The sequence below is a fragment of the Phocoena phocoena genome, chromosome 8 (assembly GCF_963924675.1).
Source record: "Phocoena phocoena chromosome 8, mPhoPho1.1, whole genome shotgun sequence".
In the NCBI taxonomy this organism is placed as follows: Eukaryota; Metazoa; Chordata; class Mammalia; order Artiodactyla; family Phocoenidae; genus Phocoena; species Phocoena phocoena.
The window spans coordinates 98,437,317-98,463,996 of NC_089226.1; the positions used below are offsets into that span (position 1 = coordinate 98,437,317).

General features: G+C 42.8%; 1 protein-coding gene across 1 annotated transcript; it reads left to right on the forward strand.

Moving 5' to 3' along the window:
• The first annotated feature begins 4,403 nt into the window (after positions 1–4,403).
• Positions 4,404–25,188, forward strand: CTNND1 (catenin delta 1). The gene is made up of 18 exons (XM_065882879.1): positions 4,404–4,598; positions 6,608–6,679; positions 7,414–7,566; positions 7,981–8,516; positions 11,731–12,194; positions 13,298–13,481; positions 14,343–14,460; positions 14,924–15,077; positions 15,486–15,503; positions 15,954–16,022; positions 16,874–17,001; positions 17,104–17,254; positions 17,991–18,183; positions 18,537–18,651; positions 19,720–19,807; positions 23,041–23,103; positions 23,873–23,976; positions 24,750–25,188. The coding sequence occupies exons 1-18, from the start codon at positions 4,404–4,406 to the stop codon at positions 24,759–24,761; spliced, it is 2,817 nt and encodes a 938-aa protein (XP_065738951.1). The 3' UTR covers positions 24,762–25,188.
• The last annotated feature ends 1,492 nt before the right edge of the window (positions 25,189–26,680 follow it).

Genomic DNA, 26,680 nt, shown 5'->3' on the forward strand with positions numbered 1-26,680 from the left:
TGCAGCCAAAAATAAAAAAATAAATAAAATAAATTTTTTTTTTAAAAAAAAGAGTAAAACCAGTTACTCTGAGAAAATCTAGTGTTAGGGGAATTGCAAGGTTCACTTGTTCACTTTGCTCCTCTCCCTCACCTTGGCAATTCCTTGATGATCTTTTTTTATTTTTTGGCTGTGCAGCTTGGCTTGCAGAATCTTGGTTCCCTGACCAGGGATTGAACCCGGGATCAAGACAGTGAAAGCCCCAAGTCCTAACCACTGGACCACCAGGAAATTCCCGATGAACTTTTTTTAAGTGAGAACAAGTGTAATCCATTGAAAATAATAAGTGGCCAGCCTGTAAAGATGTTGGCCTGTAGTCTTAAGGCTTTCCTGATTCTAACTGCCAAAATCAGTTAATGGTTTGCAGATTCTGGTCTATAGTATAATTTTCTTATGATGTGTATGTTTGGCATGGAGAAGACTCTCAAGTCTCTGAGCTGTGAGGTGGTGTACTATATATCTTACCTAACTGCTTCGTTCTCTTCCCTCACACATGCTTTCTCTTTCCTCCCATTTATTTCTTTTCTCCCACTTACTTCTTATTTGTAGACATTATGGATAACCCTTTAACCTAAAGATAAATGGAAATTTTTTTCTTTTCCCTTTTTCCTGTGATGTTTGGGTAGAAAGCTCTTAAGAGTTGTAAGAGAGAGGTGCTGGACTGTCCATTTTATATTGGACTTAAGTTCAAAATTTGCTATTAACTGAGACCTTGGGTAATTTCTACACCTATAGCCTGTTTTCTCATTTGCAGTAAAACTTCCTTAGAGTTGCTGTAAGGATTGCCAGGATAATAAATGTAAAACATTCAGTAATTGCTAGTTCTTTTCACCTTCCCTTTCTCCTTAGTAATGAACTGCTAAGGCCTCATACAGGGAATCGAGAGCTCATTATAGCAGATGTGTAATTCTGTGATAACTGCCAGGCACTTAGGAGAAGCACCCTATGTCCCAGAAACACTGGTCTAGGTGGGACCTCCTAGTAAATAGTGTTGGAGTAGGGAAACCAGCCTCATCCTCTCCTTAGAACCCAGTTATGCACTTGATCCAGTTAATTTCGTCTACTAGTTCACAAAATAGTTTTGGGCTGAGGCATTACTATTAAGTAATGTAATTGGAAGATAGAAACTAACTCTTGAAACAACTTAATACCTCACATTTGTATAGCATTAAATTCTCAGCCGATCCTCACAGCAACTCTGAGTTAGACGGGGCTGGTGGTATTGGCATCTTACAGATGAGAACGCGGCAGTGACTTACTGCCATTGTTGGCTAGTGGCAGAGCCAAGACTGGGACCTGTCTTGTGAGTCCAGTTCTGTCCTACAAAGCTCTGCTTCTGCCCTCTTTCAGGCAGAAAATTTCCCCCATGCTGTTAGGCCTAGGAATCTGATCTTCTTTTTCTTAACTTTCCTGCCTTCTTCTCCAAATTAGAGCCAGGTGGTCAGCTTTTAAAGCCACGAAGATGGGAGAAGCTGATGTTTTCCAGATACTGCTTCCCGACCTAGAGCCCTGGGTAGAGGCCCTGCTACCCTTCCTAACTCCCTGTATTGTATTAGCTAAAGTTGTGGGGGCAGAAAGTGGCAATTTTATGGAAGGGTGACAGTTTCTCTGTGCAACAGGGAGCATTGGCACTGTATGCCTGATAGTAGTGGTAGTTTGGTCTTTTATTAGCAAAGAAGATTACAGGGCAGAGACTGCCAGAGTGCTAACTACAGTTCAGACAGACCCTGTTGAAACCCAGAACTGGAAGAATCTCCCCAGCTCCGGGTCCTCTTGGTGTGGAAGGTTCATAGGTCATTGTACATAGCAGATGAGGGCAAGTGCAAATGAAGTAACAGAGATGAAAAGGGAGCAACATTCAAAAAAAAATAAGGCTACTTATTAAAGACCTTTGAGTGGCCTGTTGGAGTGCAGGGTGGGAATTGAGAAAGTGACAATGGGCTTTGGACCTAAAGGAAGAACAGGAGTTGATAAGTGACTGCGGGAGCCCAGAGCCTGGGTAGGAGGACTTTGGAAAAAAGACTGCCACATTCTTGGATTTGGATCCACTGGAAGGAGTCTTGGTGATGGAGAATTAATTAAGGAGTTTATTGGGCACCTATTTATCGGTTCCTCTGGGTACTCTTGCTTGCTGAATACTACATATACTCTAAAGCAAAAAGGCCCAAGCGATTGTGCTTGGTGTAGGGCTCTGGGGAGCGTGGGAAAGGGAACTGAAGCTACAGGCTTAGCCTAGGCTAGTCCCCACATGTCTTCCCCACGACGACTATTGCATTGGTTTCTCAGTATCTTTGTGGGCATGCTGGGACTGGGCTCTGAGGTTTCTGCCTTAGGGGTGGGAAGGAGGGGGAAGGGCATTCCAACAGCAATTTTTTTTTTCCTTCCCAATTTGGTTGCTGGGAACAGGGGGTAAGTGAATATATATCCATATTATGACCTGCTCCTGGTTCTCTACAGAAACACATGTAGAGGAACTCTGACATGACAGTAGAATCCAGGTTTTAATGAAAACTACGACCAAGGTCCAAGTATTTGAAAACAGAGCAAAGTCCAAAGGGCATTTGTCACATTAAGCAATTCCAAGTCGTATTTTAAATTACTCCCTTCCATTCCCAGATTGTTTTTTCCCCAACACCTGCCCTTGCTGCTCTTTTTTTTTTAATGTATTAGGTATATTTTATTTTCCTCTCATTCCTATTTTTCCTCCAAATATTTCTACAGCTCTCTTCTTCCTGCTTCCTCCTTGCTGTGGTGGCTGGGATGCTTCTCCCATGATATTTTGAATCTAGACTGGGCTGTTCTCTGTTAAACCAATCAGTTACGACCTTCTCTTAACAGGTGTGTATGTAAATATGTTTATTAAGAATAAAAAAAAAATTTTAAGTGCCTTTTTTCTGGAGGGGTTGAGGAGAGGGTGGGGAATAAGGGAGAGGGTTTATTCTAAAACCTGCCTTTCAACGTGGTATATCTTGGACTGACCAGAAAGTCTCTTATAGCCAACTTATAAGAGAGAAACCCTACTAAATCCAACAGTATGACTACAATGCCCCTCCACTTACTAGCCAGCTTGCAGATTATGTAATAGGGTATGGGGAACTCTTCGCTTTTGAATATCATTTATTGTGGAAGTGGTACACATAAACCCTCTAGATACTTGAATATTTACCCTTAGTTGGAATATGTAAAGAGGTAAAAATGTAGCCTGTTTAGAGCTTTCTGCAGGGTAACAGAGATGTAGGAGGTTCCAGCTATTAATTGAAGGTTAGAATACGAACTACTTCAAGGGGTAACTTTATAATTTAATATAATGCTCCTTTTCCTACTCCACAAAGAGATGTGAAGGTCACTGAAAATGTTGCCTTTTTACACATAGACTTTTTTATTCTGTTGCTTTCTTGCCTCTGTTAGCCAAGGCGCACATTCTGCCCTCAATATTGTAGTATAGCGTTTTTTTTTTTTTTTGCGGTACGCGGGCCTCTCACTGTTGTGGCCTCTCCCGTTGCGGAGCACAGGCTCCGGACACGCAGGCTCAGCGGCCATGGCTCACGGGCCCAGCCGCTCCGCGGCATGTGGGATCCTCCCGGACCGGGGCACGAACCCGTGTCCCCTGCATCGGCAGGCGGACTCTCAACCACTGCGCCACCAGGGAAGCCCTGTAGTATAGTTTTTAAAAGTAGAAAATCCCTTTATAAATGTATCCAATTTGAGGGCCTTAGTTTTATTTCCTGCCTTTGATGGTGGGAATTTGTTTTACTGCATCCATTTCTTACCGGCGTTTTAATTTAGCATACTCATTTAGTATATTTTGCCACCACTCCAGCAGTTTCAGTGTTCAGATTTGGGAGAGGTTAAGTAAGATCTGTGCTGCCCCCGTATCTCAGAGGTGGCCTGCCCCAGCAGGAGAGTGTGTGCTTGTCTATACTGTGGAGTTACATCTTTCACTGAGTTGATGCCAGCAAATTCTTCCAGGGGAGAATAACCTAATTTTAAACTCATGTCATGACTACAGCCCTTAGGCACATTCTCCCTTGGGTCTAGTTGCACTTTTCCTTTCAATAGGTATTTCTTGTGGGGTGTTAAAGAGGGTAATGGCCAAAGGATCCTGCTTGAACAGACACTGGTGGTGGGTCCAGGCTTGGTGGTGGCTCTCTTTCTGTGCTGCAGTAAAACCACGAGAGGGCATCTTTGGCTCTGGGATTAATAATTCATCTGTCTTCTCTGACCTGTGACCTTTTCTTTCTCTCCTCTCTCTTACCTTTTCCCGGTAGTGTGAAGTGAGGGGGGCCTTCTCCCTCCTTCCTCCTCCCCCTGTGATCCACCTTCCCTTTTTACCCTGCCCTGCGGCGGCTCTGCCCCTTACCTTCATGGACGACTCAGAGGTGGAGTCGACCGCCAGCATCTTGGCCTCTGTGAAGGAACAAGAGGCCCAGTTTGAGAAGCTGACCCGGGCGCTGGAGGAGGAACGGCGCCACGTCTCGGCGCAACTGGAACGCGTCCGGGTCTCGCCACAAGATGCCAACCCGCTCATGGCCAACGGCACCCTCACCCGCCGGCATCAGGTAACCCCTCTCTCCATCAGACCTGCAGGTAGGACTTTGGCATGGTCATAGAGAGACTATGATCCTTCTTGGGAAACTACTCTCCTCGTGGTTATGGGCTGTCCAGTGCCCATGCCTCATGATAACCTTTACAGGCGTGATGAATACTGATTAAGAGATAGGGAATATTGCTGCTGTGCTGAGTTGGGTGGACTTATCTCTAGAAGCATCCATCTGACTTCTTGTCTGCTGGAGTGGGGTTTCTGGGTTGGGATGCAGTTCTAGTAATGGCAGATCATATAATTTGAAGCTGTACTCAGGTTACTTGTTTTTTTTCTTGTGTGTTCCCCCCCCCCCACCACCCCCATATCAGAAATTCAGGAAATTAAATGCCTGCTTAGTGGTTGGGGAAGTTGGGCATCTTGTATCCTCCCTCAGAGAACAGTTTGCTCAGAAGGTGTGGCAGTCAGTGTGCATAAATTGTGCATTCCTGCTCCACGCTCTTCTTGTTGGCTGTGCAATTGTTTCTTGGAGGAAGGGGTTATTGTTAGTTCTCTTGGTTAGAGTTGGAGAGGGAGCCCCATGCTGCTGTTTAACCCAGATAACCACAGGAGCCAGTGGTCTCTGGGTTGGCTGACTCTGCTGTGGCTTGGGAGAGTTGGTGTTAGAAATGAGAAGTATCTTGTGTTTCCTATGGTTTCTGTAGTCTGACTTCGCTGTGATGTAATCTGTCTGAGGTTGTGTGTGTGTGTGTGTGTGTGTGTGTGTGTGTGTGTGTGTGTAGTAGGCATTGCCTGATAGACTTCATTTTAAGAGATCTCTGATGGGAACGAAGAACAGTGTTCATGCTCCAATAAGTCCTTTCATTGATTACTTATTTATTTTTTAAGATGGAGAAGGTCCCTCATGCTAAGGAGCGTGTTGAGTGAGGATATAATTCCAATTGGGGATGACCAGGAATTTGGAAGCAGTGTGTTTGCAGTGTTCCTAGGATTTTTATAGGAACAAGAATAGAGGGTTAGGGTTGAGGGAGGGGTATGTATTGAAAAGGAGAGCGGGATTGCTCAGCCTTGTAGGTGGTGGGGAATTCCAGGATTTAGTACGTGGACTCTCTCTCTCTCTCTCTCTCTCTCTCTCTCTTTTATTTTTAACTTCTGCTCAGCAATGAAACCACACCCTTCCTTCTTCCTGAAAGTAATGTTTAACTTCCTTTCCCTCCAGCATTACACTCCCTATGTAATGGGAGTAGGGTGGGGGAAGAGTCTCCCAAGGTGGCTGAATCTCACTGTATTCTTTTTGAAGGGGAGTAGTCAAATGTATTTTTACGTAGTATAATGTTATTAGATTATTTCCTGCTGTTTAAGACAGAGCAACTTAAGAATGACATTTTTGAACGTGTTCTGTGGCTCTAATAATTGGTGATGAAGATACTGAGACATCTGCTTGAGGGAAGTTGAGATACTTGTTTTCTTTCTACTTGGAAAGAGAAACTCATACTTCTTGCCTCTTTCTCTAAAAAGCTGCCTGGTATGGGAGTTTCCAGTGGTTGTAGAGCATGAAGATGCGTGAAACAATAAAGAAGGCTTTGGAAACCCCCCAACCTAGGCTTTCCAAGTTTCCTTATGTTCTTATGGCTTTCCAAAAAGATTTCGTGGGGAGCTTATCTGAGTCTCTGCTGTTTATTCAGAAAATAGTTTTTGAGTACCTATTATGTGCCAGGCACTGATCAAGGCACTAGGGAGACAGTGAACAAAACTGACCAAAAACAAAACACAATAAACGTCTGCCCTCATAGAGCTTACGTTCCTGTGTTCCAGAGACCCAGTCTGCCAGAGTTCTAGGCCCGGTTCCAGTTTTGAGGTGTTAAGTCTAAGGAGTGATGTGCTTCTTTTATCTGTACTGACAGAAGGACTCCAGGCCACAAATGTCTTCTTGAAAGGCCTTTTCCTGTTTGGAACAAAGATCATTTGTGTTTGATAGAGCAAAAGAAGGCCACAAAATGAATTGTCTTCTTGTGGGCTATGTTTCAGAACGGCCGGTTTGTGGGCGATGTTGACCTTGAGCGACAGAAATTTTCAGATCTAAAACTCAACGGACCCCAGGTAATTCTTTTGGCTCAAGGTCTGGGTTGCTTATTCATATCTTTCTTACTTCCTCAGCTTAAGAGCATATTGGTGTCTTCTGAAGTGCCTGGCACATTGTAAGCTCCCATTAATTAGTTTCTTTCATTTAGGAAAATTAAAAAATGGAGTTTCAAAGTATAAATGTAGTTTTATTTTGGAATTAATTGTAATGACCATTGATCCAGTATTTGATCTCTCAATTACTGCATCCCTTTTCTAGAATGGGTGTGGTTCTACTTTGCAAAAAACCATGCCTAGAATCTGGCTGACCTTGAGCCTTAGGCATGTCTGAAGAATAGCATAGAGCTATTCAGAAGATAGCTCTTATTGGGGTTTTCTGGTTCATCTTAAAAGTTCTTATTGGGTGAACTTTTTTTTTTGAAGGATCCCTCAGATGTAGATGTAGCTGCAGCTTCACACAGTTCATACTCACTTAGATGACTAGGACTGGGAAGTTGTATCTGCTGTCTCTGTCACTTGGGTGTTGATGTAGCTGTAGTTAACTCAGTTCCTGTTTGTTAAATGACTAGAACTGGGAAATTATGTCTTCTGCCCTTTTGTACAAATTCGAAAGTGGGAACAGGCACCCCTTTAAAAATCCTGGGGCCCATAGAAGGTGCAGTGTCTTTAGGGAGGCAGTGCCTCTCGTTGGGATGGATTGTTAGTATATATGGCTTAATAATAGCTCTTTCTTTTTTCTCTTTTCCATGTAGGATCACAGTCACCTTTTGTATAGCACCATCCCCAGGATGCAGGAGCCAGGGCAGATTGTGGAGACCTACACGGAGGAGGACCCTGAGGGAGCCATGTCTGTTGTCTCTGTGGAGACCTCGGATGATGGAACCACTCGGCGCACAGAGACCACAGTAAGCTAAGACTTGTATAAGGTCTGGGATGATGGAGAAGTTCTTCCTATGGTCTTTATTAAGGGGAGGGGCTAAGCACTTAATTAGGGTGGATGAGGAGCCACTGATCTGTGGTAAAGGCATAAAGAAAGTGACCTCTGGGTAGACAGAGAAGATAGAAGAGATACGGGAAAATCTAATGGAATGAGGAAGAGTCTGCAGTAGCTTCCCTTAGAGGTGTAGTTAGCTGCCTGTGCAAGTTTCCTGCCTGGAGAATTCCTGTAAGATGGAGAGGAGGGTAGGTGGTAGATTGCATGGCATTTCTAGGTAAAGCGAGCTGGGGGTAGAGGTTCGTTTCTTGTCTTAGAGTGGTCTAGAATTTAAGCTTAATTTGTTCACTTCATTGATTTTTCTTTTCTCTTTCTTTACTTGAAGGTCAAGAAAGTAGTGAAGACTGTGACCACACGGACAGTCCAGCCAGTCCCTGTGGGACCAGACGGGCTGCCTGTAGATGCCTCATCCGTTTCAAACAACTATATCCAGACTCTGGGTCGCGACTTCCGCAAGAATGGCAGTGGGGGCCCTGGCCCCTATGTGGGGCAAGCAGGCACTGCTACCCTTCCCAGGAACTTCCACTACCCTCCTGATGGATATAGCCGCCACTATGAAGATGGTTATCCAAGTAGCAGTGACAACTATGGCAGTCTGTCCCGGGTGACCCGCATTGAGGAGCGGTATAGGCCCAGCATGGAAGGTTACCGGGCACCCAGTAGACAGGATGTCTATGGGCCTCAGCCACAGGTTCGGGTAGGTGGGAGCAGTGTGGATCTGCATCGTTTTCATCCAGAGCCTTATGGGCTCGAGGATGACCAGCGTAGCATGGGCTACGATGACGTGGATTACGGCATGATGTCTGATTATGGCACTGGCCGTCGGACTGGGACACCCTCTGACCCTCGGCGACGCCTCAGGTAGGCAAGAAAAAGGGAAGAAAAGGGACTTTCAAAGACAGCAAAAAGGGGTTGCTCTTCCTTCTCCGTCTAAGTGCTTTTTGGGATCAGAGGTAGTTGTGGCCCCCTCCTCTGCCTGTTTTTGTGGAAGACCACCCTTTTCTTCCCTTTTCTGATTTTACTAAGTATTGACATGCTTTTTTGTCTCTTTTTCATTGTAGAAATCATATATTCTAATTATAGAAAACAACTTGTGATGGTTATTGGTCTGTGTTCTGAAGAGTGGCCTTTGTTTCTGTGCCAAGAGTTTCTATATTTTCTGCCTAAGATTTGACCCCCTTTTGGAACCTGGTGTCTGAGGCTATGGAATATTTGCTCTTGTGAATTTCTTCAGCTTCTGGTTTGGTGTTAAGAACAAGGTTGAGGGTTTTAGGCCAGAATAGATAGTTAAGGGTATATATAAGAACCTTCGCTGTGATGGTTTTAATCTCAAGTGAAAACAAACCTTGATCTCACAAAAACCCTGACGCTTTGTGCTTAGGTTCTTACATTTGATTGTAAAGTGAAATGGGGGTGGCTTCCTTAGAGAGTGGTACATTGTTGACACTCTGAAAGGTCACTAATTCCGACTTTACTGTTTATCCCTGGGGATTCTTTGGTGATGTGAAAAAGGTAGTAATTGACGTTTGGACTGGTAGATGGTTTGCCTTGAAAAAATGCTTTAGAATGCGAGTTGGCAAACCTTTTCTGTAAAGGACCAAATAGAACTCATTTAGACTTTGCAAACAGTATATCGTTTTTGTTGTATGCCGTTGTTCTTCTCTTTACAACCTTTTAAAAATATAAAAACCATTCTTAGTTTAGTTTTGGGACTGTACAGAAAACAGGTTTGGCCCATGGGCTGCCAATCCTGCTTTAGAATAAAGACTGTTATTTTATATAGAGTCTCTGTATTTTATATAGAGACTGTTTTCCGGGCAAAGAGAAACGATAAGAATGAAGGGAGAAGATTTATGGATGTCTTAATGGTAAGGATATCCTAACAGCTGTTGCTGAATTTCTGTATGAGGTCATGACTTTCTAAAACAAATGCCTTGGTGCTCATTTTACTTATATTACGTAGCTTTGGTGAACAGCAGACTGGGCTGGGCCCAGGAGTAGAGGCCTCATTACCTAAGCCTGAGTCACGCACCTTTCAGGTGTCTTTTGGACAGCAAATCCAACTCCCATGTGACTCACCTTTTATTCCTGGGGTGGGGGTGAGGGGGCACATCAGGCCTTAGTTGGTGCAACTTGGAGCAGTGGTAGATAACAGCTATCACCAAAGGAGTCTGCCTAGGGTGTTGGCTTCTTCTCTTTGTTGACAAGTCTGCTTTTTCTGACTTCCTCATTAGTAGAGGGATTGGATCTAGGTGGGTGCTGGTGGCCAGGTCATTCTCTGTTGTCCCTTGCTGTGGCAACTGACAAAGAAAGAGGGCTTGGGCTTGGTTCTTGGGTTTATTCCAGGGTGATACTGGACTCGGAAACCTGCTTGACTAGCAAGAACATTTGCTGCTTCCTGTTCTGGGGCTAGAGTAATACAAGGTCAAACGAAAACAGTAAGGCAGAATGATTTGTAGAAAAAGCACTGAACCAGAAGACCTTGGTTCTAGTTGTGCCTTTGCCACTAGCTGTGTAGCCTTAAGCAAGTCATTTAATCTGTCTGGACACAGCTTTGTTATTTGTAAGACAAAGGAAAGAATGTCATGATCCACTTGTAAAAATAACTTGAGTGGCCAAAATCTTCGTTATGGTAATTGTTTTGTAATTGCTTATATTAAAATAATAATAAAAGTAAAAACATCATCACTACAAAACTAGATAGGCACACCGTCCATTGATAAAGAACTCCTGTTAACATTTTGATGCTTTTCCTTTGAGTTCTTTTTCTTATACATGTAAACACACTCTGACTTTATTTTTTCCCTACTGAAATGGAATCTTAATATGCTGTTTAGTTGCCTACTTTTAAAACTCAGCTATATAACCTGCTTATTTTGTTTCACTGATATTGCAAAATAGTGATTTTTTTACTAACTGCTTTGTCCATTTAAATCACTTTTGAGTGGTTGATGTTGACAGCTGTGAGGCAGGCCCTCTGCTCAGGCTAAAACTTTGAGGGTTTGGTGACAGTGGGAGTGGTTTTGCGGAACAAACGACGGGCTTATTTGGAGAGTTCCACACAATGGATTCTCCTCTCTCCTGTGGGAGCCACAGAGTGAGATGAGCTCACTGATAATGGGTCTCTTCCTTCCTGGTGGTTATGAATAAATAATAGTGTGACAGACTCACCCTCTAGTGGTCGTTGGTAGTACTGAAATAGGAAGCAATATCTCTGGTTAGATGTTTTTCTTTACCTTCAGTTGCTCTGTCTGTTGCTTTTCATAGTGACTGGGTATCCCAAATGTGATGGTGGTCAGTAGTGTCTATTTTGACAGAGTTGGAAGTATTGTCTTTAGAAATTGGAGACTAGAAATTATGTCTCAAACACATTTGTTGAGTAGCAGAGATGACCTTGGGATGAACTAGTGCAAACTAATGTTCAAGCTTATACCTCATCGATACCAAAGCCAAGTCCTCACATGAGGTATTAAGACATCCTTTACTGCTTTTACTCTATCATCTCTTTTTTAATAATTTCCAAAGTAGGGTAAGGAGAGACTTAAATGTGAAATGTGTTTAAGGGTCTTATTCCACCAGCTCTTTCCTGTGTGTAAGTAAATGCCTTATTTTCCCTTTAGTCTAAGGCCTTATGAGAGCTGTTCTCAGACATTGTTCGCTAATTTCTGTGGTACCAAGTCAGTTGGTTTCATTAACTCTGCTGTCTGAAGGTTTATTTCAATCTCTATCTGGAGAAGTTTAGTAGGTGTCAGATATCGTTCAAACACTAAGCAGTCAGGATTTGGTTCTTTTTTGTGATTAACTATCCGAATGCTTGTTGCTCCTCCAAGCTAGTAAACTTCACAGAAAAAAATGGCAGTTTTAATCTAATTGCAGATGCGTTTAAGATTATTGCCTTATCTCATTAAGAAAAATTGATCGGTATATTTTTTATGCAAAGGAGAGATAAGATCTAGTGTACTAGAGCTGGGGTTACTCATTCCTTGAAGATGAGGGGTAATGGGAGCCCTCCAAGAAACCAGGCTTAACAACTTAACGTATTCCTTTTTTCTTTCTGGTTCTTCCAACACTGCAGGAGCTATGAAGACATGATTGGTGAGGAGGTGCCATCAGACCAGTACTACTGGGCTCCTTTGGCCCAGCATGAACGGGGAAGTTTAGCAAGCTTGGATAGCCTGCGCAAGGGAGGGCCTCCACCCCCAAACTGGAGACAGCCAGAGCTGCCAGAGGTGATAGCCATGCTAGGATTCCGTTTGGATGCCGTCAAGTCCAATGCAGCTGCATACCTGCAACACTTGTGCTACCGCAATGACAAGGTGAAGACTGACGTTCGGAAGCTCAAGGGTATCCCAGTCCTGGTGGGATTGTTAGACCACCCCAAAAAAGAAGTGCACCTTGGAGCCTGTGGAGCTCTCAAGAATATCTCTTTTGGGCGTGACCAGGATAACAAGATTGCTATAAAAAACTGTGACGGTATTCCTGCTCTTGTGCGATTACTCCGAAAGGCTCGTGATGTGGACCTCACTGAAGTTATTACTGGTGAGTTCTAGGCCCGAGGGGAACTGCTAGGTTAGGGTCACTGTTATCCCTTAGAGAGACTGAGAGCTAGAAGGATTTCTAGTCCTTTGACTTTTGATTAAATGTTGTGGCCTTTGGGTCAAATCCATCTCACAGATTTGGATCATGCATGGTTTTCCAAATTTTAAAGCATTGTTTGCTAATGTTTTAAACGCAGAAGATTTCACTTAAAATTCCAGATTCTTGCCTTCTATTTTAAACGTGCGGGAACTGGTAGCAATGGATCTATTTTGCTACCTGGCAGTAGTTGGTCTGAGCTGATTGGGGCATGTGCTCTCCAGTTCGCAATGATTTCCAACATGTTATCTCTGACCAACTGCCACCACCTAGGAATTTGTCTCCCCAGAATCGAAGCTGAGTGTCAGTTGGCACTTAACCCATATTCTTGTGATTTCTTTACAATACCTGCTTGTCCTGACTCACCTGCCTGGCATGTATAGGCATTTGTGCTTGTGGTCCTTGCTTTAGAAGAGTGGTTTTTCAGATTGTGGGTCATACTCCATTAGTGTGTATTGAGCACAACTTTGTGGATCACAATCAGTGTTCCAAGAGAAAGCAAGAAAGAAAGAAAAAGAAATAGCATAGATCATTAGTTCTCAATTGGGGCTGATCTTGCCCCCCCAGAGGAAATTTGCAATGTCTGGCGGTATTTCTGGTTGTCATAACTTGGGGAGGTTGGGAGGGAGTGCTATTAACATCAAATGAGTAAACGCTGGACATCCACTAAACATTTAATGTTGGGCAGGACAGCTCCCCACAACAAAGAATTATCTGGCCCAAAATGTCAGTGGTACTGGGATTGAGAAGTGGGTGTAGATAGCCTAGAGGGTATGGCTTATAATAAGTATTGTTTTATGAAACCTTACTTCATGGTATGTATGTTTGTATTGAGCCATAATGTACAATATATTATTGTGGGTCACAGACTAAAGCTTGAATATCATTACAAGGTATTTGGTCATTAGAGAAGACTGAGAAATGTTGGAATAGGGGATTCTCTTTGGTATTCTTCAAACATACCGTCTCGGGTGCTGGAGAGCTATCTGATGCGTTGTCTCTGCCAGGAACCCTGTGGAATCTCTCATCCCATGACTCAATCAAAATGGAGATTGTGGACCATGCACTGCATGCCTTGACAGATGAAGTGATCATTCCGCATTCTGGTTGGGAGCGGGAACCTAATGAAGATTGTAAGCCGCGCCATATTGAGTGGGAGTCTGTGCTCACCAACACAGCTGGCTGCCTTAGGTAACGTAAGGGCTCTGAGAGTATGAAGATAGAATTTTTGATGACTAACTTAAATTGCTTTTAAAAAAAGTTGAAATTCCTTAGCCTGTCACTCAGCCTCGGGTCCTATTTGTATCGCATACTGTGACTTCAGCCTGTTTTTCTACCTTTGTCACTACTCCCTTGCATATCATATATGCCTTATGTGGGGAACGGCAAGTAAACCGCATATCTTCCTCACTTCTGTGCCTCTTTGACTTTGTTCGTATAATTTGGTAAACATTTGTTCAATACCTACTGCACGTAAGGCAGTCGTCTAGTCCTAGGCTTGTGTGTACCTGTGTTCTTGCCTTCAATTATTTGTATTTCAAGTCAGGCTGCGATAAATGCAACAAATGGAGTACAAACTACTAGAAGGATAGAGTGAGGAAGAGCTCTTCCTCTGTCTGCAGTGCCTTTCTCTGCTTATTTATCTTTTGAAGCTAAACTCAAGTGCTTTTATTTCATGTAAGTTTTCCTGATTTCTTTTTCTAATACCCTGTAAATGTACAATATATTCTTTCTCTCTGTGGAATATACCCCTATGTGCTCTGCCCCTATTCTTCACTTGTACTTCCACACAAGAAGTATCTATTCTGTCTTAAATTATTGCTGTTGGTATACTTTATTTATACACCCCTCTCCCTGGCCTGGTTATAAATGTCCTGAAAGCAGGAACTGTTTTATTCAACTTCCTGTCAACTCCAGTGCCTTCCTTATAACAGGTACTCGTTATTTGTTACAGTGAAAAGAAAAGATATTAAGGGGGCTTGTAGATGTTAAGGATATTAAGAGAGGGTTTCTAGATTTTAGTCATCTTGAAGTCTCTCCTTTTTCCCTCAGGAATGTCAGCTCGGAGAGGAGTGAAGCTCGCCGGAAACTTCGGGAATGTGACGGTTTGGTGGATGCTCTCATTTTCATTGTTCAGGCTGAGATTGGACAGAAAGATTCAGACAGCAAGGTAGGTTAATGGGTGAGAATTCCATTCACGACAACCATGAGGTACCCATAGTGCAGACCTATCATCTCAGGCTTTCTAAATAACATTAGATACCTATACCAGCCCCCACTCCTTAAAGTGGGCGTTCACCATAGACAAAAACTGTTTTCTTTAGAATTTCATTCACCTATATATTTTAAAGCTGTTTAGCCATACTTAACATTTTTTTTCTGATTAGGAAAAAAGTCAGAGTGAGCCTGAGTTTTGTGTTAACACACCAAATGGTAGCAGAAACCTTCTGTTAGCCTGAGGCTACAAGAATTTTGAGAAGCGTGGGCACTTGAGGTATTGTGAGAGATGATGAATTGGGCTGTGCTTTTGAGGATAAATATTTTAATACGTGAATCATGGAAGCCTGTACTTGCTAGGAAATCACTATAGTCGTTCTTTTCTCTCATTGAACCTTGTATTTTGTGATCCCAAGCTTGTGGAGAACTGTGTTTGCCTCCTTCGGAACTTGTCGTATCAAGTTCACCGAGAAATCCCACAAGCAGAACGTTACCAAGAGGCACCTCCCAATGTTGCCAACAGTACTGGGCCACATGCTGCCAGTTGCTTTGGGGCCAAGAAGGGCAAAGGTGAGTCTTGGTTCCTTGTTCCTTGCTCTTTAATGTAAGGATGGGGAGAGGAAGGAACACGTTTAGCTTTAGGTACAAAATACTTGCCGAGCAAGTACAGGAATCAGGCTAGTCAAGGATGTCTTTTTGCTCTGCTGCTGCTTCCCCTGTGTCGTGTGCTTCATGGTGGTGACGGTGGTGGTGGTGGTGGTGGTGGTGGTGGTATTGGCATCAGTAATTGGGCAGTGAAGGCCGAGAACTCAACTAATCTGGGGCCTTCTCCCCCATTCCTCCTTTGTGTTTCCTGTGTTTTTCTTTTCCTCTCTGCTTTCCTGCTTATTTTCCCATGATCCTGTTGACATCTCTCTGCCGCATTTTTCTTCCTTCATTTCTCTCCTCTACTTTCCACCTTGGGTGATGCGCTGGAAGATGAGTGGTTCTCCAGAGGTGAGTGGAATCTTTTAAGGCGCTTACCTACTTCTAATTTGCATGTTTTGGTTTTAGCTTCCCTGGTATTTCTTTGCCTAACCCTTCCCTGTGGATGCATGTAGGAAAGTTCAGTTGAGGATGGCCACTGAAACAAGTTTAGCTCTTCTGAGCTAATGGCTCATGGCATGCTATTTCTGGACAGCAGCCCCAGTTATCAGGACTCAGGACGGCAGCAGCAGTAGTGGTTATCCTTGTCTTACCCACGTGCTGCCTGTTTTCTCTTCTTGTATCTGGTAGGGACAAGCTGGGGATCCTGGTTTTTTGTTTGTTTGTCTGTTTTCTTGTTTTTTGCCCCTCTTGATGCATCTCTGATCCAAAGATTTTGACTGAAGAATAAAAAAATATACTGGGTGGACTCTTCCCTTTCTTAAACTTTTTACCCCTTCCCCCTTTTTTTAATTTCCAAAGGGAAAAAACCCACAGAGGATCCAACAAATGATACAGTGGATTTCCCTAAAAGAACTAGTCCTGCTCGAGGTAAGTTATCTTTTTCTTCTCAGGCTCCATAGAGCTCATAACCATAGTCCACAGATAGGTGTTTGGCCGCCTAACAGTAGGCTATACAGTATGTTCACTGTTCTGTCTTCTCTGACCTAAGGATTTGAAGTGATGACAGAAGTATTTGGAAACTAATAACAGTAACTTTCAAAGGACTTCTTGTTACGGCAACTCTTCAGATTACTTGAGGATAAGGACCTGATGGTAGTTTAGACCAGAAACTTAAGTACCCTAAGTAGCCACTAGTTCTTGGGACTCAAACTTTACTTGTTATAAGAAGTCTCTTTATCACAGTTTGGATCTTTATATTCATCAATATGGTGAGTCCAAAATTCACAGCTCCCCGTGGATATAAAAATTCAGATGTTATTAAGTTTGAGCCCCTTTCACTTAATCATAGTTCAGGTGGGCAGAATGACTCAGTTAAGTTAGAAATAATTCATCTGAGCTGAGGAATCTTTAACTCTGAGTGCTATCGATGAGTAAATGAATCCCTTGAGTGCCAAGCAAGGTCAGAGTAAACTGTGGGAGGAGAGAAGAGGCTAGGAGGAGGGAGAGACAGGAGTTGCATATGAGTTGATATCTGTTTTGCTCTTGCCATGGTTGATTTATTCTTAAGGCTACATTCTTAAGGCTACATCTGACAACATCAGATGTAGTAGTCAGATCTCTTGAGTTTGCTGTTGGGTGGGTGGGAGGGTTTAGAGAGTTTACTGGTATTGGAGCATAAACCCATTAATCCAGAGTACTAACACTGGAGTTCAACCAGCCAGAGCCTGGTTTGTAGGTGCTGAAAAGCATCCTCTGCTTTCTTGTCCTTTCTTGTGCAGGCTATGAACTTTTATTTCAGCCAGAGGTGGTTCGGATATACATCTCACTCCTCAAGGAGAGCAAGAATCCTGCCATCCTAGAAGCCTCAGCAGGGGCCATCCAGAACTTGTGTGCTGGGCGCTGGACGGTGAGTCCCTTTTACAAAATGGATTTGGAGATGGGAGGACTTAGCTAACTAGTTTGCTACCATTTATAATCTGTTCTGCTTCTTTCCACGTGCTCCTTGCAGTATGGTCGATATATCCGCTCAGCTCTGCGTCAAGAGAAGGCTCTTTCTGCCATTGCTGACCTCCTGACCAACGAACATGAGCGGGTCGTGAAAGCTGCCTCTGGAGCCCTGAGAAATCTGGCCGTGGATGCTCGCAACAAAGAATTAATTGGTGAGGAGCCGTTACCTTAGCATCTAGTACAGCACCTTTGATCCAACAGGTGCTAAATAATTTATTTGTTGAAAGGGCTGAGGAAGAATCCTAGTCCTCCGTAGTTTGTGAATCTGGAGGTTGGAGAAGGTTATAGTTTAATGGTTCTTGGAAAGACAAGAGGGGCTGATTCTTCAAAAATAGAATATCTGTCTGTTGAGCATGTACTTTGTTACTAGGGATTGTTAAGCATGTCTGTATATTCTCATTTAAATGTCGCCACTTTACAAGGGTCCATTTAAAAAAATTTTTTGTTAGAATAAGGAAACTGAGGGTCCGGGAAGTTAAGTAATTTGTCCAGAGTTAATATAGCTCATAAGTGACAGAGCCCAGTTTTTGTTTTTCTTAAATTCACAATGACTGTTCTATTAAGCTATAAGAGTAGTATAGTATTCAGTGTACTATTTTCGTTAGACTATCTGAATGGACTGTGTAGCATATTTGAGATAAAGTATTCAGATTGTTTTAATGTGACTGAAAGAGAGAATAAATAAAAGAATAGGAGGGACAATATATCCATGGCTATTCCAGGTCCTTTGCTCTTTTGAAATGATAATCCTACAGGAGAAGGAAGTTGATTCATGTGGATAGTATCTGTGCTTGATATGAGCAATGCGATTACGTGGAGTGTGAGGCTCCTAACAGCCTGACTCAGCTTGTTCTCCCCGCACACGTTCCTCCTGTCTCACCGCTACAGGTAAACATGCTATTCCTAACTTGGTAAAGAATCTGCCAGGAGGGCAACAGAGCTCTTCCCAGAATTTCTCTGAGGACACTGTGGTCTCTGTTTTGAATACCATCAATGAAGTTATTGCTGAGAACTTGGAGGCTGCCAAAAAGCTTCGAGAAACACAGGGTATTGAGAAGCTGGTTTTGATCAACAAATCAGGGTGAGATTAACACTTAAAATTACAACTGGAAAAGTTTGAATATGAGAGAGGGGTTGCTGGGAAGGGGCTTTCCCCTTTTGCTTTTTAAGGTTATTTTCCCTTATTTACATGGAAAGTATAAAGAGGTATTGCTCTTTTTTCTGTCTTAATGTTGATCCATAAATTGATAAGACTCTTACATCAAACATTTCTTTGTGTCACCGTTTGAGTTAAAATATGGGACTTGATGAATACTTGATCTTGCCCGTTTGGGGATTTATATCCTTACATTACATTATATTAGAGAGTACAAGTTTTCAGCTTCTTCCCTCGTCTTACATCCAAATTCCATCTGGTGTTACTTTCCTCAAAAGGAACCGCTCAGAAAAAGAAGTTCGAGCAGCAGCGCTTGTATTACAGACAATCTGGGGATATAAGGAACTGCGGAAGCCACTGGAAAAAGAAGGATGGAAGAAGTCAGACTTTCAGGTAGAATAACTCTTGGGACTGAGACTTTCACCTTTTTTTCCCCTTGGTCTCAGGTAATGCTTTTGTCTTTGGTTCTTCTATTTCACTGTCACACTGAGTCTACTTCTTTGTTTTTTTTCTTTTGTATTTTGGCGGCATGTGGGATGGTTCCCCAACCAGGGATTGAACCTGGGCCTCCGCAGTGAAAACGCCGAATCCTAACCACTAGGCCACCAGGGAACTTCCCCTGAGTCTACTTTTGCCCCAAGTCTCTGTGTGTAAAGAAATCATTTATTAACGTTTCCCCCAAAATGGTGCCTATAGTTCATTTGCTGCTGAAATAGCTCTGGTCTTCCTCTGTGTCATAGCACAGTGTAAATGCCAGTGGTAATGAAGGATGATGGCCTTTTTTGACTTTTCTCCGAATCTGCCTTAGCCCTTTGAAGGAGTTTGCCATTTTCTGAACTGTCATTTTCTGAGACTGTATCTCCTTGATAGCGTGAGTGTTTGATACCTTTGTAATCTGTTCAGAACACAAATAGAAGCCTAATATCCTAGTTTCTTTTTTGTTTTTTAAATTTATTTTATTTTATTTTTGGCTGCATTGGGTCTTCGTTGCTGCAAGCGGGCTTTACTCTGGTTGCGGCGAGCGGGGGCTACTCTTTGTTGTGGTGTGCAGGCTTCTCATTGTGGTGGTTTCTCTGGTTGGGAGCACGGGCTCTAGGCGCGTGGGCTTCAGTAGTTGTGGCACATGGGCTCAGTAGTTGTGGCTCGCGGGCTGTAGAGCTCAGGCTTAGTAGTTGTGGCGCACAGGCTTAGTTGCTCCGCGGCGTGTGGGATCTTCCCGGACCAGGGCTCGAACCTGTGTCCCCTGCATTGGCAGGCAAATTCCTAACCACTGTGCCACCAGAGAAGCCCTAATATCCTAGTTTTGTTTCACTATATAGGTGTTTATTTAACCCTTACGAGTTACCTTTTGGTAAGAATCACATTCGGGAATAAGGACCTGAAAGTCTTATTTCTCATTAAGGAATAAGATAAGGGTGAATTCAGTACTCTGTGACATTATTGTGTTTTGTTTGCCTCCAGGTGAATCTAAACAATGCTTCTCGAAGCCAGAGCAGTCATTCATATGATGACAGCACTCTCCCTCTCATTGACCGGAACCAGAAATCAGGTACAGTAACCAGGGGACATACCTCTCTGCTTTTATTCCACTTCTGCTATTCTTTTGTTAGATGGCTTACCATCTAATGAAATAGCATATATATTTATTTCTGAATGAGCTTGTCTTTTGGTGGAGGGAGAGTAATACTTCACCTCAGGATTATAACCCAGAAGCTGGTAGACGGGAGCATCAGCAAATAAGACAGGCAGTTAGCCTGCGTGTGACTCCCGCATCTTTGCTAGTGGACTTAAAATGACCAGGGAGCGAACCCCACTCTGTTTTCTCTATTTAAGATATACTTGGCATATAGTAGTGTATAAATTTAAGGTGTACAGCATAATGATTTGACATATGTATATAGATAGTGCCTGACTTAACGACGGTTTGGCTTATGATTTTTTGACTTTGTGGTGGTGCAAAAGTGACGTGCATTCAGTAGAAACTGCATTTCAAATGCTGAGTTTTGCTGTTTTCCCTGGCTAGCGATAACATGGTGGGACAGCGTCTCACACTGCAGCATTGGCTGCAGCTCCCAGTTAGCCATGCAGTCATGAGGGTGGACAGCCGGTACACTTACAACCATTCTGTTTTTCACTTTTAGTACAGTATTCGATAAATTATATTATGAGGTATTCAAGACTTTATTATAAAGTAGGCTTTGTGTTAGATGATTTTGTCCAACTGTAGGCTGATGTAAGTATTGTGAGCACGTTTAAGGTAGGCTGGGCTAAGCTATGATTGGTGGGTTAGGTGTATTAAAATGCATTTTCAACTTATATTTCCAACTTATGATAGGTTTATCAGGATGTAACCCCGTTGTAAGTCCGAGGAAGATCTGTATATTGCAAAATGATTTCTTTTCCCTTTTAAATTTTCATATACTACCAAGTAGTATGTGTTTACTGTTGAAAAATTAGAAAATACAAACCAGAAAAATGACAACAAAAAAGTCACTTATTTCTGTTATCCAGAGATAACCACTCCTATTCTGTATCCTCTAAGCACTGCCATGTGAGCAGATACGTTTTTCTTCAAAAGACAAATCATATATTTAGTGCTTCTTATGACCCTTTTAATCTTAATGACACTTGGGTTTTGCCTCGGTCAGGGTTCTTAAAATGTGGTCTGAGGATCGCCACATCTGTTGACGTTTGTGCTGATGGTGCATAAGCAGTGGTGGTGCTTTATTGCTGGAGGCTGAGTGTAAACCAGGGCGACGACACCAAACCAAACTAGTGGTTGCAGTCTTCGTTGCCATGTACTTGAAGTTATAAGAAGGGCCAGTTTCGGGAGGGTAGGACGAAAAAAAGGAGCCAATTTCACTTAAGAATGTACTTGATGGAACGGTAGCAATATTAATTTTCTTGTTTCTGCTCTTGAGTACACAGCTGTTTAATAACCTGTGTTGATGATATAGGGGGTACTCATAAAGCACCCTGCAGCATGCCAAAGCATGATGGTAATCTTGAGGAAAAGCACTTGTGCTATTGTTGGAGTTACTAGGTACACTAACCACTTTTTTTTTTTGGAAAGCTATTTTTACTTTAAAAAATAGACATTTTCTTGAAAATGAACACAGTGAGCTTGTCAGTTTGAGGAAAAATAACTGACAGTACTTGCCTGAAATTTCAAGTGAAAATTTTATTTTTATTTATTTATTTTTAAAATTTATTTATGGCTGTGTTGGGTCTTCGTTTCTGTGCGAGGGCTTTCTCTAGTTGTGGCAAGCGGAGGCCACTCTTCATCGCGGTGCACGGGTTTCTCACTATCGTGGCCTCCCTTGTTGCGGAGCACAGGCTCCAGATGTGCAGGCTCAGTAGTTGTGGCTCATGGGCCTAGTTGCTCTGCGGCATGTGGGATCTTCCCAGACCAGGGCTTGAACCTGTGTCCCCTGCATTGGCAGGCAGATTCTCAACCACTGTGCCACCAGGGAAGCCTGAAAATTTTAATTTTGGAAGAATTGTATCTGTCACTGTGAGCCTGGTAACATCCCAACAGTTAATATACTTTTAAATGAAATCAGTGGTGATGTTAATGAATGTGATTTTTTTGATATTATATCATGAAATGTGTTAACATTTAGAAAATCTGCATAACTCTGTGAACCAGTATTTTCCAAGTGACCAGTGCATGATTTTCAAAATCATGCATGAGTAACTGATCCATTCAAAGTGTAAGACAGAGCGATAGATACTAATTTAACAGACTACGAAGAGAGCATTAGTTTGGATTCAGATTCCTTATTGCGCTAACCTTAAAGAAACTCTCCTTGTCGAGTATTAGTGTACTATCAAAGAATATCCACAGTTATCTGAAAAGACTAATAAAGTTCTCCTCCCTTTTCCAACTTCTTATCTGTGTGATGCTGGATTTTCTTTATATAATTCATCCAAAATAGCATCACAACGGATTGAATACAGAGGCAGATATGGGAATCTAGCTATCTTCTCTTTAAAGATGTGCAAAAATGTAAAACAGTGCTTTTTATTTTTTTTGATAAGTGTGTATGTTTTATAAAGCCATCTTGAACGATTTGGTACACTATCCACTGTGACGCTACTAAATAAGAATCAGTTTGATTCTATTTTTTTTTACTTTCTGGTGAGAAAAAAGCATTTTTAATTTTTATCCTTTTTTTTATTGGAGTATAGTTGATTTACAGTGCTGTGTCAGTTTCTGCTGTACAGCAGAGTGAGTCATTTATGTTCATCCAAAATAATATCACAACGGATTGAGTACAGAGGCAGATACGGGAATCTAGCTATCTTCTCTTAAACCAAACTTTAAATATGTGCAAAAATGTAAAACAATGCTTTCTTTAAAAAAATTAAAAGTATTATTTATGTTAACGGAATAAGTATTGTTCTTTTAAATGAAATATTTAAAATAAATTTTAAATGAAATAAATATTTAAAAGCACTGTAGCTATTAATACATGTAGTCTATACCAGTGAACATTCTTTGGATCCTCATAACTTCTAAGAATATAAAGGGGCCCTGAGACCAAATAATTTGAAACCTGCTGGCTTAGAGTGAATCGTTTCTTATGTTAGAGTCTGTAGGAAAGGGATCTCTTTAAGTCCCATGAGGGCTTTGTCTAGAGCCTGGCACTTGTGGTGGGTGCTTAGTAAAAGTTTGATGGGAGGGGGGGGGGAAGGGAGGACAGACTAGAGAGCAATTTTTATGAGTTTAGATTTTGAAGAGTTGGGTTTTGACCTGGATAACTTTCTGACTCCCTGTAGATAAGAAACCTGATCGGGAAGAAATTCAGATGAGCAGCATGGGATCAAACACAAAATCATTAGGTAGGTGATTAATCCCTGCCTAAGGATATGGAGCAAGCCATATTATCATATGGGATGAGGAGAACTGTCTGGCTCTGCAGCTCTTTCCAGCACCCGCACCATTCACCTTCCTGGAAGGACACTGGCTGGACATTCCATTGGGAAGGATTCAAGGAAATGTAGTAAAACCTGATCTGTCTACCTTTTTCCACATTCCCAAATGCTCAAAGGTTAAAAAAAAAAAATCTTCATATGCCTCCCGCATTAATACAGAATCAAGCGTGTGTCCCTAAACTGTTGCTCACGGCCTTTCACAGTCTGACGCCCGGTTCACTCTGTCTTACTCTGCATATACTCTGTTTGAGCCCACCTAGTCTACTTGCTATCCTGTCTCTTCACTCTATACTTTTTTATCTTGCTCTTGTAATACCTCCTATTGGAATGTCCTTCCCACTTGCTTTGTAAATGGTCTTCATCCCCAAAGGCTTGGCTGAATTCCTGTCTACTTTGTTAGGTCCTTCCTAACTATTGCAGCTCACCTCACTATCTTCTAATTCCAGTACCCTTCATAGATCTCTTCAGTTTAGCTTTATTATCATATATGATATATTTTGCCTTCCCAGTTAGATGTAAGTTTTTTTATGTCAAGGACCACCTGACCTTAATGCCTTTGGTAAAGCTCAAATGCTTTACCAAAGAGGTGCCTAAATCACATTTATCTGCTTAATACATATTTTACACTAGAGGGGAACATCATGTCTCTGTACTTCTTTTTTTTTTTTTAAACTAGATAACAACTATTCCACACTGAATGAGAGGGGAGACCACAGTAGAACACTGGATCGATCTGGGGATCTAGGCGAAATGGAGCCATTGAAGGGAACGCCCCTGATGGTAAATTCTCTTTATATACTCTTGTCCTTCTGAGGCTAGTTCTGTTTTGAAGCCTGCATGTTCTGTGAAATAGGAGAAAAGTACTTAGTGAAAGACAGCACCTTTCCTTGTAGGGGTTTTCAGGGAAAAAGTAGGAGTTTTGATTCACGTTGGGATTTCTGGTGCCATTATTCTGTGATGGTCGAGATGGGAGAAAGAAGGCTATAAATGTGTTGCTTATGTGACTAGCGCCAGCTGATCTATTCTCGCATTACTCTCTTTCTGTTCCTGCCTTTTTCTGAATATCTTGCCCTTCACTTACTATTACCTTGTTTTGTTTGAGTTTACAAATTTGGGGATTTTCCCTAGATCTGGCACGCACTCACGAGGTTCCTGTTTTCTTACTCTCATACTAACACATTGCATGTGTTCACAGCAGGACGAGGGGCAGGAATCTCTGGAGGAAGAGGTGGATGTGTTGGTTTTGGACGATGAGGGGGACCAAATGTCTTACTCCCCCATGGTATGTCCTTCAGCCACCCCCAAGATCATCCTTGAGGAAGGAGGTCTCTGTGTGCCAGCAGTTTGCCAATCATGCTGATCTGATCAGTCTCAGCCACACGGGGCTTAGGGGTGCTGCTTCTGTGATTGTTACCTCTTAAGAGGCTGGGACATGCCACTGGTGATCTGATTCTCCATTATGTGCTACTTTCTTCCCTTCAGATTTGCTCAGCTCTCTTCTGGTTCTCCTTATTCCAACCCTATTAACGTCTCTTTCTCTTTTTTCCCTACAGCAGAAGATTTAGCACCACTCTCTCCACTACGTCTGGGCTTATAATATATGTACTTTTATTTTTTGGTGGTGAAATGGACTGATGATTTTTCCCTTTCTTCGCTGGACTGTTGTGCCCACTGCCACACCGCCTCCTGCCCTTGTAGCCCTAAGTGGCTGCCTTCTTTCCATCAACTCCCTAACTTCTTCCAGTGAAGCTTAATTGTCCCTCCTCCCCCCTCCAGATCCCCTGCAATTACTCCCAAGAAGCCTGACTCAGTTATATGCATATCTTGAGAAAGTGCTGCGGATTAGCTCTTTTTGCCAGCTCTCCCTGGAACTCTTGGCCTTGTGTGGAGGGAGGGAGAGCGTGGGAAGCCTCACTGGAGGCTATGGGAAGAATTGGAGGTTATATGCTATATACGCAGTGTCCAGCAATCTGATAAACCCATGATTCTTAAGCAAGATTTTTCTTCTCTTGGTGGGGAAGGGACCTTTACTTTTTTGGAGAGTGGAGGGCATGAGCTCTTCCTTTATTCCTAATGACTATTTTTGAAGCAAAGACGGCCGGCGACATTGGCACATACCACTTGGCAAGGGCCCTTGAGCAAGTGAAGGTTTCCTAGAGCGGAGATTAAGAAACCTCGCCCTCCTCATCTCCAGGGCAGGGACCATCAAGGACCTACAGACTCCATCTCTTCTCCAAGCCTCATGCCAGCCCTGGGCTGCAGCTACTGCCCCTTACTGAGGCTGTCCTTAACCCTCCACTCCCATCCTGTGATGATAATGTCTGCTGACTTGGCCTGGCCATTTTCAAGAGGCTGTAGAAAGAGGAGAATATGTCAAGGAAGACTTCTTGGGTGAGAAGGAGCAGAAAGATGTCTTCTGGGGAGAAGAGCCTCTAGGAGGAGCGAGTAGGAATGTACATGAATCATTTAGTCTGAAACTGTCAGGAAGCTACAAAGCTGGCTTCCCCCTGCCCTTATTTCTCCTTTTTCTCACCCTTATAGCCCCATCCTCCCCTGCTTCCTCCCTGGATTGGCTGGCTGACTAAAGGACTTGATGTACATACTCCTGCCCCCTTTACCCTTAAAAAGGTGGGGTTCGCCCCTGGCTTTGCCTCTTCTTTGTGCCTTTGGCCTGGGGTGCATCTCCTCCTTCCCTTCCATGTGCCTTTCTTTGCCTCTGCAGTCTCATTTCTCATGATTTTGCAAATTATATTTTGTTGCTTTCTTACCTACTTCTTGGCCCTAAATAGCAGAAAGAAGAGGAGGGGTGACCTAGAGAACCTCAGTCTCTCCACTGGGAATTGGAATAGCCTCTAATTTTAGCCATAGAAGGTTTTTCTCAACTGTATATGTTGGGATTTTGCAAAAATCCTGTTCTGATGAACCTCCAAATGAGATTGGTGGGAGGAGTGAGTGGTGTGGCTCTTGCTCCTTAGTTGCCCAGAATGATAGTCGTCTCTGAAGGGGGTTATAGGGAAGTCATGTCCATATCCCTCTCCCCGACCGCCCCCCCCACCCCTGTTCCTCCTCCTTTTAGTTTAGTGTATATTAGCAGGTTGGGCTAGAGGAGTCAGCTGCTATGCGGTTGATTTTTTTTGTTTGTTTTTAACCCTTTCCCTTATTTGCCTTTTACTCCTCCCCTTAATCTAAAAGCTCTGTTTAATGCAACTGGAAATCTTTATCCTCCTCTCTCCCCCTTCCTTTATATATTGAGGCTTTGGGGTAGGAGAAAAGTGCACAACCCACCACCCGCCTTCCCCTTTGCATTAAAATTCCTTATTTACCCCTTTTCCCCTTCACATTTCGTCCCACTCCTTTTCTGGCAAAAAGGAGCCTTTTCCTTTCTGTGACCCTAAGAGCATACTGCACAGGGGAAATCGCCCCCATCCAGATGTGGCTCCACTCTTGGTTTCTCTTGTCTTCTTCTGCTCTTTTCCTGGTGCTC